Genomic DNA, 11,966 nt, shown 5'->3' on the forward strand with positions numbered 1-11,966 from the left:
TTATTCCCCTGTTAGTCAAAGCAATGATAGTGGGAGTGTGCAGTAAGACCAGTGTTCAGGCAACCAGGGCTTCAAGGAAAATGGCATTTGAGAGGCAATGTGAATTCTTAGGGACACTTTTTCCTGGGAGAACAAGCAGGAGAGTGAGGAGCACGAGGCAAAATGCACACAGACAGGACTGGGGCACACACACACAGTCTGGGGATAAAGGAGAAGGTGGCTGTTAGAATGAAAGTGCAGACAGGCCAAACGCTTTCTGAGTGCAATTATTTTAATGTGTCTCTCTTTTCCAAATTCCACATTGCACACACGGAAACAGCAATTTTTTATAAAAAGACTCACACCAGAAATGCTGACTTGGAGAATAGGAACTCTCCTTATCTCCCACTACACAAGGAGGCACAAAATTCACAGCAACATCAGGCACAGCTGACCATGGGGATGAGCAGACACACAGACATGGGAATTAGAAAAGACAGAAGAAGGCAAGAGCAGGGAGGCAGAGGATGTTCTCATGGACACCATGCTGGGCAGGCAGGTGTGGATCACAGCTTGGGGCACACCCACCACACCAGGGCATCTCTGGTGGGCACACCCACCTCACATCAGCATCTCACTGCTCCTACCCCTCTGCCTGCCCAGACACCATCTCTGCTGGTTGTCCTCTCTTGGTCAGACGTTGCATTATCCACCTCAGGTAGTGTTTCACAGGGCAGCTGTGATGAGGAGTGATGCTCTCCAGTCCTGCTTTTCAAGACTGCAGCGATCAAAGAAAGGAATTGTGTGCTTAGCACTTGATTTCACTAATTTTTTGGCTCTGAGTGCTCAAAGTCTTGCAGTAACCATATTCACACGGGAAATGTCTCTAAAAGATTTCCAAGCTGTTGTATGCTAGTGAGGCCAGCAAGCTGGGAATCAAACCTACATCAGCAAGCTGTTCTGCCTAATTGCTACAGCACTCATGGGCAGGCAAAAATTGAGGGAGCCTTTTTGTCAGCACAGCAGTTCCTGCATTCCTGGGGCAGTGCTGGGGCCAGAGCTCTCCAAGAAATGAGCACTCGGGCAGATCACACAGGGGTCAGGCTGTGCACACCCACCCAGCTCAGAGCAATCTCCAGAATCAGGTGTGCCAATGCCAACCTTGGCAATGCTCATCCCTAAAGCAGCTTTCCATGGAGCTGGAGCAGGTGTTTGCCACTCACAGCACACATCAATGCTTGCCCAGGACCTGGAGGCTGTACCAAAGATTGAAGCCGCATCTACGCAGCCCTACACAAACACCCTTGTCCCAAACCTGCCTCTTCTCCTCCTCATCATCACAGACACACCCTGCTAAAATCAAGATGTGGAGAAGGAGCTGTTGGAGGCAGCAAACTGCTGGAGGGCTCAAGGACTCACATTACGACTCTTGGGTTAACCTTTTGTCAAGGAATTACTTCAACCTCATCCTACCTGGGCTCATGCAGGGACATCAGCTGCCCAGGGGCTCCCCAGAGCAGCCAGGACACCTCCTGCATGGCCTGTACAGCACCAGGGCTTTTCTCTTCACAGAGGTACCTGGTGGCCAAGGGGAGCCTTGGCCATGCCACAACCCCTCCCTGTCCTCCAACATTTCCCCTTCAGCCCTCCCACCTCTCTCTGCATGGATTTCTGGTGGTTAAAGCCTCAGGGGTGTGTTGTCCTCAGCCAAGCAAGCGGCTGCTGCTGGGCTGAATGGGAAGAGCCCCTCTGGCTACAGGAGATGTAAAGTTCTGTGAGAGAGAGAGATGGAGGGAATATGGCATGGAAAACACATCTCAGAAAACCCAAGGGGTGGTGAGGCCATGGGCTGTTTGCTGACCCTTCTAACCTGGGAAATTTGAGCCATGAAAGGGAGAGGTAGGAGGATGCAGGATGAAAAGAAGCCAAAGTGTGCAGCTCTCTGCTGCAGGATCACAAATGATGGGAACTGACAGACAGTCAAGGCGCAAATGGGGGAGAAATCCACTCAGGGCTGCTACATACAGGCACCACTTCCAGCTCAGGAAGCTCCTAAGCAATAGCACATTGGAAGCTGGGAAAGCACTTCTGGCAAGCAGCATCCTGGTTTCCCCTGTCTTTATGTTCCTCTCAGGACCTTGCTCTCAGCCTTGTCAGAAACTGGATCCTGGGCTAGCTGGGCCACTGCAGTGATATGGTGTGGTCCAGATGATTTCCTTGTCATTCAAAGTCCCAAAAAACACATTTCAAATATTGAGTTACCATAAACAGAGGACCTGTGCAGCCATTCCCACTCAAGATCCACTCTCTTGCTGCTTCCTCCCCACATACAAGTCCTGCCTGGCAGTGCTGTCCTTCCCCACACTGAACAGGAGTCAGAGCAAAGCCCATCAGCACAGCACTGTGCTCCCAGCCAGAGTCCCCCCAGGGAAAAACACAAATCCTTTGCAGCATTATTCCATCAGATTAGGGTCTTTCTGAGGCACAGGGAGCGTCTTTGCTTGGAACAGCTCTTGATAAATTCTCTTCTGCAAACTCATCCCACTGCTTTGTGAGCACCCTGAGCACTCAATTTCCTGCAGCAAAGATTCACTCCTGGGCAATGGATCTCACAGTCACCATCTTCCAGCAGAGCTATTCTGAAGCCCATACAGTTATCTACCCCCTGCCCTGAGGCGTGTCCCAGGCCAGCCTTCCACAAAAATATGGGAAGAATGTTGCCTAGTACTCAATACATAATCACGGCCCAAAAATTTAATTTGCAGGCTCCTGTTAGTCTCTGGTTACCCCAGGAGCTCATCCCCAAGGATCCAGCCTGACTGATCTTCCAAGAAATACACTGAGAGGAGTAGCACAGCTGCAGCTCAAGCTCATTAACGTGAGAGGAAAATACCAGCGCTGATTGTGATCCTTGTGGTTCCTTCTCTTAGAATGGGCAGTAAAATCACCCAAATGAGGGCAGGATGGGGCAAGAATTTTCAACAGAGGAGAGATGGTTTCACACTGCTTTTTCAGTAGCAAAGACATAGCTTTGTCCCTACTGCCGAAAAGTCTGGCACTAAAAATGCTGAAATCTTCTTGTGACTGAGTGGCAGCAAGCTGTAATTTACTGCGTTCCTGCTTCTTTTATGTCCAAGAATTGCTTCACTTCTGAGAAGAAAGAGCTGTCATTTGTCAGTCCCATGTAGCCTCTCCTTCCAACTGTCACATTATATCAGACAAATTAATTCATTCCCCTCTTCTATCTGCTCCCCAAAAACGGCAGCATATTTCCAGGAACTGCGATCATCTTTTCGCAGCAGCATCGTTATCAGTTTTCTTTTAAAAACTGTATAATGGGCATGTTTCAGCAAAAAAATCTGGATTATTTTTCTTTCTGCTGTTGCATCCATCTCCCTTAAAGTGGTTCAGAGAGACCTGACTGACTGCTGGCTTTCCACTAGCACCTTCCCCACGCCCCTGACTGATGGCACAATTCCAGCCCGCCCATGGCAGCGTTTGGCTGGCTGCTGACAAAAGCTTTGCCCGGGTTTAGGATGTGGCCAGGTCCCTGGGCAGGTTGAGCTGTATGGCCTCTCCCCCTGTGGAGTATTTGGCCACTGGCCCGTTGCCCTCCATGGTGAAGAGTTTGCAAGCCTTGGCGTTCTCGTGCACCGGGGTGGACTTTTTGGAGGAGATGGGGGAGTTGGTGGGGCTCAGCTGGACAGCAGTGGTGTCCTGCACCGTGTGCTCGCTGGTTTCGATTTCAAAGGCTGTGTTGCCAGGTTTGATGAGGCCAATGTTGGAGCCTGGTTTGGATTTCCTAGCCCCGTGGGCCGGGGGCCTCCGGCTGCAGATGCAGCAGGCACCGAAGAACGTGAAGGCCACCACCAGCAGGATGGGCCCGATGATGATGGGTGGGTTGTTCACAGGGAGGAAGGTCCCAAAGGCAAAAGCTCCCACTAAGGTGATGTTGATCCCTGCTAGCATGATGCAGAGTCCACAGGCACAGCAGAGAGCAGGGGAGGGGAGGCCCTGGGGTCGGGTCTTCTTCTGGCTGGGTTTTTGGGGCAAAGAGGCGCTGCTCTTTTCACTGAACATGCTGGGAAGAGTCTTGGAGGTCACCTCAGTCCTCACAGGGTGAATGCTGTGTTGTGAAGACTGTTTCCAGTCTCCTGTTGCCTTGAAATCCTGGAGAGGAATGAAGAAGCAGCTGTTAAGGCAATAAACCAAAGCACATATTCCCTGCCATTCCTGGTGACCAGCATCTTCTCTGGGTCTGCTGGTGCCAGAAACCAAACCCAAATCCAAGCCTGCTTTCAAGGCTGAACTTGACTTCCCTTGAACTTGACCACCCTGACTGCGGTGGTCACACATGGTCACCCTCAGGCTGGAGCACTGAGCCCAGTGTGCTCCATGTCCTTCGCTCTCCATGTGGATGATGCCCAAGTGAATCCGAGCACGCCACGGCGAGAGCCTGTGCCATAGCTGGTTGCACAGGGTTTATCGCCACCCACACAACACCTGCCCAAAATAACAGACTCCAGGACTGCCCTGAACACCCCTCACTGCAGGACTGGTGATGTATTTTTGAATGGGTGATGGTCCACAGTTGTGACAGAAAGGGGACACTTTGCTCCATGCCTCAGTTCTCTAGTAATTGAAATTAGTCGTCCAGGTTGCCTTTCCAGCCAGTGGGACAAAAGGTCCCAGAAGATGGCCCAGAGAATCCCCAAAGATGTCTGTACTGGGAGGCTGAGCTGACTACAGAGACAACCCTGGAGATCCCTCGAGCAGGTAGCATTGGATGGTCAGTGACACAAACACCATCCACAGACAATGAATGACACCCTGTCAGTCACACAAGTCTGTAATGAAATGGAGCAAATGTGGGTGTTTTGTCAGCTAGACCATGATTTGAACCATGCATCTCACCATCTTTGGTGTGATCACAGGAGACCCCATAGAAGGGGGCTGGGAATCTTGTTTGCCTCAGCAGCCATAAACCCAAACTTCAACAAGGCTTGAGCAGTATCAGCTCCAGGATGGAGGCTCATGGAAACTGAGATGCTGAAGCTGAAAAAGAGCCTGTGTGGGGATCTGTCTAGGACCCAAGGCAGTAACACAGCCCTGGCTGACAACAGCAGCTTCTCCATGGAGGAGATTATTGGATGTGATGAGAGCTGGATTTGTGTTTGCCATACTTGCTGGGACGTCAAATTGCCAGAAGCCAATTTGTCAGCAGTTTGCTGGTGATGTCTTTGATTTTACAGGCAGGAGAGCGTTTCTCTTCCCAGCCAGATTGCAAACAATAGCAGTCTGCTCTTCCTTCCTCTCCTGCCTAGCTCCCTAGCTTCTTCCCTTCTCTCCTGTCAAATCCCTTTTAGAAGTGTTGTCAGCAAAAAACTGATACCACTCAGTTTCTATGGCAGAGCCAAGAATCTCTGTTGTGCTATCAACACCCTGTAGCCACTAGATTAAACAAAAACCAAAACAAACAAAACAAAAACAAAACAACACCCCAAAACCAAACAAAAACACAAAGCCAAAGAAAAACACCAAACAAACAAACAAACAAAACCCAACAACAAATAATAAGCCATCACCCATCACACTGACACACACCAGTGGGATCAGCCGGGCATTTTCAATATGTTTCCTAGGTTATAAAATTTTCTGGCACCTCCAGCTGAGGCAAAGCTCTCTGCTGCCCTGTCAGGTGTCATATCTCATTTCCTTGGCTTGAGCTTTTGTTTAGACCTGGATGTGTGCAGCACTGGACTTTCAGCAGAGTTCCTGTTCAGTGAGGCAGCTGGAGCTGACAGGGACAGGATTAAATCCTTCCCCATCTGGGGATGCCTGGCTGGGGAGAAGTCTCTCAGCAGGCAGAGATTTTTCAGGATACTGAGAGAGTGTGAGAGAGGAAGGGCATTTTCTCCATCAGCCAGGCTAACACACATCCATGTTTGCCTAGCAGTGTCCTTTTGTTCTGCCTGGGAACCCTGGCATGCTGATGGGAGCTGGAGCCCCGATTCTGCCTCCTTCACCAGCCCTGCACCAGCATCAAGATAGCTTCTGGTTAAAAACACATTTTTGCACTGTTTGCAGACCAGCCCAAACCTTTAGCACACAGAGGCTGCAGACACCCTTAGTGTGGCTCTTCCCCTTGGTTTGCCCCACATTCTCCCACTACAAAATACCCACCAGGGAACCATGTGGCTTCTCATGGTTAAAAACATGACAGATTCACTCCATCAGCTCCCTTTCTCCTGGCTTCTCACACCCACCTGCTTCCAGTCTGAAGGAATTCTCCCTCCTGGAAGAGCCAGGCAGCTGGGCTCCAGCAGGACACTAAACACTCCAGCTGCTTCTGCTCTTAGGCAAGGCATCACCAGAGCTCTGCCTGCCCCTGAGATTTTCAAGAGGAATTTCAACCTGTTGCCCATCCCATCTGTCAGTGGGCACCTGTAGCCACTCCAAAGGGACCCTGTGGTTTCTGGCAGCTTTCCAGGCTGCAGAGGGATCACCCAGCATGGTCCCTCACAGCTCATTTTCTCTGCCTGGCAATTTTTGTCCATCATTACAGACCCCTGAGCACAGGGGGTGAAGCTTGTCACACCCTCTCCACAGCTGCACCAGAAGTGTTCTGTGGCCATGCAAAGTCCAAGGCAAAACTTCTTTCCCCTTGCCTTTGCTTGCAGCACCTACATGGGGTAATGGATCTTTCCCAGCAGAAAACAATGGAATCACTGGAGATTCCTGCCTGGAACCTCTCCCATCAGGCTGGGGGCAGGAGATCTTGGAATTCAAGCATGATTGCAGAACATGATTCCCGAGCATGATCTGCACACACACCACAGGGTAACTCACAGCACAGAGAGATGTTTGGGCTGGGAACACCTAGAAAGTAGATCAGTGGTTGCTTTTGTCTTCATCTCCATGTGAAACATCAGGGATTGCACACAAGGAATTCCTGTTAGGCCACCAGATGACATGGGGCTGAGAAAGCCAACAGAGCAGTGGAGGGGATAAAGCAAAAAAGAAACCAAAGCCACAGAATGCCTTAGCTATCCTCTACCTAACAAGGCCCCATGACAACATAAAGTCCATGTTTTTTCTGATTGTCATTACAACAGGAGCATCTTTGCTCTTCTGTCATCTTCAAAAGCCCAGGCTGATGCTTCTCTGTCCCCTTCTTAGGCACAAGGATGGGCTGATGTGGGTCAGCTCCCACTGCTGACCTGCCTGAGGATATCTGGCAGCTTTTACCTTTCACTACAGTGAAATCAATGGCTTAAAAACTTACCAACTTTTCAGCCAAACTATTCTGATTAAAATGATCAATTTCTGTTCCATCAGGAGTGGAAAAAGTTCTCTTTGGGCTCTTTGCTTGATACAGGTTCTTTTCATATCAGTCGGAGTGTAGATTTCTTCTCCAAACAATATTTCAGTTTGAAATGCACTACTGCAAGCACTGCTGTGCAAAAATAGAAGCTGCACACTCAAGCTGGCATGATGGAAATCCACAGGCTATAATGATTCCTTCCAGGGGAATAGCCACCCCTCCCTATACTCTCAGGGGGACAAAGACAGACTTTCACCCATATCTCTGAGAGTTCCTAGAGCTTGAAGGTCACACTGACATATTCAGCCAGCATTTTAGGAGCATTATTTAAAGCCAAAGCAGCAGCCCCAGCAGCATGCACAGCCAAGCACGCTTCCCTCTTAGTTGTAGTGGAGAGAAATTGAGCTGTCATCCTTCAGTGCAGCAGCACAATGAAAATATTTGACAGACCACAGATGAGTCCCCTTTCCAGAGGTGTGATGGCACAGAAAAATAATGACAGTGATCAGCAAACTGAAATTGCAGTCAGACAGCTACAACCACCCCACACACAGGCAGGCTCACAAACACACAGGCACGCAACATTCAGCTGCCAGGAGAAGCACAAGACTTTTTTTTTTTTCGTGGGCAAACTGCTGGGAAAGTCTCTGGCAGGGCAGAGAGAGCCTGGGTGTCTGGATGGGGAGGACACTCACCTGGGATGGAGCGCGGAGCCGGGGAAGGCGATGGAGGGAGCGGCTGCCCGGGGTCTCACCCTCGCCCTTCACTCGGGAATGGCAAAGCCATGGATCGTCCCAGCAGAACGGGGGCTGGAAGCCCAGCTGTGCGCTGCGGGCAGGGGGATCTCACATCCCTGCTCCCCTGTCGTCACCGAGCTCAGGAAACTTTGCTGGGGTGTCAGGCGGGCAGTCCTTGCAGAGCTCAGAGAGCTCCGCCGCTTTGCCCCCACTCTCTCCCTCGCCCTCGGAGGACGATGCTGCTCTCCCTAGGCAGATGGGTGCTCAGCCCAGGCATCCCTGCCCCGCCGCATCCTCCGCTGCCTCCTCCTCCTCCTCCCGCAGCCCGCGGTGCCGGAGGCTCAGCCCACCGCCCACCGCTGTCCGGCGCCGCTCATCCTCGCCCCGCTGCTTTTCCTTCTTCCTTTTCTACTTCAAGGCTGCAGCTCCCGCCCCCTTCAGCTGACAGAGGTGCCCGGAGCAGAACAGCCCCTTTTTCCCCCGGGGAGAGGAAAAACCCGGGAGCGCATCCCTGCCGAGGGTCAGCCCCGGGGCGGGGAGAGGGAGACACGGCCGGATGCCGAGGAGCGGCGTGCGGGCTCGCCGGTGCTGCAGCCAGGCACGGAGCCCTCCAAGGTTTGAAACGCACCTAACGAGAAATTAAATAAAAAAATACAACCGGTGGTCGGTGCCTCTGGATGGTGGGGGGATGCCGGAGGGATGCGCGCCGGGGGGAGTTCGTGCTGGGCGGCCGGCGGTGAGAGGTGCAGCGTCCGGAGTGCGGGGAGCTGCTATAAATAAATAAATAAATGGATGGATGGATGGATGGATGGATAGATAGATAGACAGACAGATAGATAGATAGATAGATAGATAGATAGATAGATAGATAGATAGATAGATAGATAGATAGATAGATAGATAGATGATAGATAGACAGACAGATAGATAGACAGATAGTCCCCAGATGCAAAACCAATGTTTCAAACGAGGGGGTGAGTCTGTGCTGGGCAGCCAGCAGTGAGAGGTGAGATGTATGGAGTGTGGGGAGCTGCTATAAATAAATAAATAGATAGATAGATAGATAGATAGATAGATAGATAGATAGATAGATAAAAAGTCCCCAGATGCAAAGCTAATGTTTCAAACGAGGGGGTGAGTCCGTGCTGGGCGGCTGGCAGTGAGAAGTGCAATGTGGGGAGTGTGGGGAGCTGCTGTAAATAAATAAATAAATAAATAAATAAATAAATAAATAAATAAATAAATATATGATAGATAATAGATAGATAGATAGATAGATAGATAGATAGATAGATAGATAGATAGATAGATAGACAGACAGATATACCCCAGATGCAAAACTGATGTTTCCAGATCTATGGTACACTTAGAGGTAGCTGGTCTAAAATCACGCCTCATGCTAGAGCCTGTGTTAAGCACAGCCTAACTCCCACATTGAGGGGCCAATCTCTGTCTGTTTGCAGAGCTGGTGAGCACAGGGGACCTGGAAAACTGCAGCTGTGCACTGGATGGAGTAGAGATAATTCTCCCAGAGCTTAAGATGTGTTGACACTCAGCTGTCCTCATCTGCTCCCCCTGCTCCCACTGCTGTAACCAGCCTGGCTGCTGCCAGTGACTGCTGAGCACAGGCTCTTCTCCAATTTATTGCTGAAGAATCCTCTGTGAACCAGGCTGGAGATCACTGAACATCAATCATGCACCCTTCTCTTTCACATTGTTGCTTTCATGAGAGAGAGAGAGAGAGAGGAGAAAGGTAACAGAGACAGTGAAAAACAAAGGTCAAAGAGAGAAATCACTGAGGAGGAACGAACACTTCTCTCTGTTCTCCAGGCACCACTTCAGCCTGAGGATTCTTAATACAGCAGCATCCTCTACTGCACCATACTGCATTTCACTTTACAGGTCATCCTAGAAATTCAGGAAACACCAAACTTTACAGAAAGGAGTTCAGTCTCTGCTGAGGAAGCAAAGACTTCTGCTGTCAGTCTCTGTTTTCTCCTAAGCTTGAGCAATGCCAACAGCACACGACATGGCTTGAGCAAGAGGGCAGGAGGATATCAGAAAACCAGCACTGCTCAGATGTGTTGACTGCCTGGGCCTACAGACAGAAATGACTGGGAAATCTCATTTCAGACCTTTCCAGAGATGCAGTGTCTCCTCTAGGGACTCCCTACATCTGTAAGATGAAGTTCAAAATGCCTCAGTGTACTCAACCCTTCCAGAAAAGTGATGAGAGAGTGTACAATGGAAGATTTTGTGGAGAAAACCTCTCCCTGGCACCTCTGAGACAGTTCCACATGTGGCAGAACTGGTGTTCAGTGTTTGCTGCCTGTTGCTGGGTAGAGAACCTGAATGGCTGAACCCAGTCCTGGTATGGCACCCCAGAGTCCAGCAGAACACTCCAATAATCCATGTTTATGTAGGAACTGTGGCTGTCAGAGGGGAAGAGACTGCCAGGGTCATTGATTGGAGCCCACTGCTCTCACATTGTGTAACAGCATTCATAAAGCTCAGGCTCCAAAGGGGCCAATTAATACTGAATGACCTGTCAGTTGTGCCCTAATTGCACAAAGCAGTGATGAAGAAGCTGCTCCTGCTTCCCTTTGCTTGTTGCATGACTCTCCATCACACCTTCTTCTTAATGGCCCATAAGCCCCCCAAAAAGCCTTTAGAAACAAAAAAAGTTACTTTTTCAGGCTTCACTGAAGCAGTAATTCTGTGCTTTGCATATGTGGCCCTGACAACTGGCAGACTGCATTCATGTGATTAAAACAACTGCTAATTCAAGAACTAAAATTAAAGGCTAGATTTCCCACTGGTATAAATCAGAGCAGATTCATTTCCTTGCAGAGCTTTGATAGCTCATGAGCATTCATGATTTGCCAAGGGGTTTCTGCCAGACTGATGGTTTCTAGCTTCAAACTTGCCAGGGACTGGGAAGCCCTGCCTTTTTCAGAGGAAAGATCCCAACCCTGCGCTGACTAGAAATAATATTCCTCTGGGAGAAACTGTTTGTTCCCAGCTTCTGCTGAATTCAGAGATTAACTGAAGTCAGAAGTTTCTGAATGTGAGGAAGCACTGCCTGCTTGTCTTTTCCCACTGTCAGTTCCTGACTGGTTTCAGCCCTAAGAAATCTGTCTCAGGCACTCTTGCACTCACCAAGGCTGGGCTTTAGTGCCACCACATCCTGCCCTGAAGAAGGTCAGCCTGGTGAGTGCCACAATACGAAGCCCTTAGACTTCACACTGCTTATGAGAGGTTTGCCTCCATGTGAGAATGGCTGGAAAAAGGTGGGAAGGTTGGGAATGTTCCACAGAGCTTTCAAAGGATTTTGGCTGGGACTGATCCTTGAGGGAAGGCACACAAGCAGAACAGCAGCCTGACCCCTCAGCACAACAGGAGCAAAGTGCAGAGCCCATTCTGCTGCCTGCTGAGCCGTGCCCATCACAGAGAGAGCACTGGGAGCTCGTGTCCCTTAATTAGATCATTAGACAAAGGTCACTGCAGAAACCTCCCCCTGCAGATTTCCATGAGGCCTCCAGATCTGGCACCTCTCTGTGAGTTTACAGTTCAATTGCCTCTTAAGGGGAGAAAATGCCAGGCTGAAGCTGCTGTTGCTCCAAACCAACTCTAAATGCCACCATGTCTGTGGGAAAGTTTGCACTACATCAGGACCCTCATGGCTCATGGTTCTGTGCTGCCTCTGAAATGCAGAAGAGGCAGAGGCCAATTTCTGCAATGTTTATCTGTCTATGGCATCAAAAAGGAGGCAAAAAAATTTAGTGCTTGTCATTCCTAGAGGCAGCTGTGAAATTGCCATGCAGAAGATTTAAACCCACAAAGGACACACCTCCTTGTACATTGTGTGATTAAAATCACAGGACTCTGCTGTGGACAGCACCAGTATTAATGTGCTCACACCTAGA

The 11,966-nt window shown here is 49.9% G+C and overlaps 1 protein-coding gene across 1 annotated transcript; it reads right to left on the bottom strand.

Moving 5' to 3' along the window:
* Positions 1–253: 253 nt before the first annotated feature.
* Positions 254–8,535, bottom strand: TMEM275 (transmembrane protein 275). Its single transcript, XM_063166041.1, has 2 exons — positions 7,999–8,535; positions 254–4,149 (listed from the first exon to the last, which is right to left on the bottom strand). The coding sequence occupies exon 2, from the start codon at positions 4,057–4,059 to the stop codon at positions 3,511–3,513; it is 549 nt and encodes a 182-aa protein (XP_063022111.1). The 5' UTR covers positions 4,060–4,149; positions 7,999–8,535; the 3' UTR covers positions 254–3,510.
* Positions 8,536–11,966: the final 3,431 nt, after the last annotated feature.

The sequence above is a fragment of the Melospiza melodia genome, chromosome 11, assembly GCF_035770615.1.
Source record: "Melospiza melodia melodia isolate bMelMel2 chromosome 11, bMelMel2.pri, whole genome shotgun sequence".
Classification (NCBI taxonomy): domain Eukaryota; kingdom Metazoa; phylum Chordata; class Aves; order Passeriformes; family Passerellidae; genus Melospiza; species Melospiza melodia.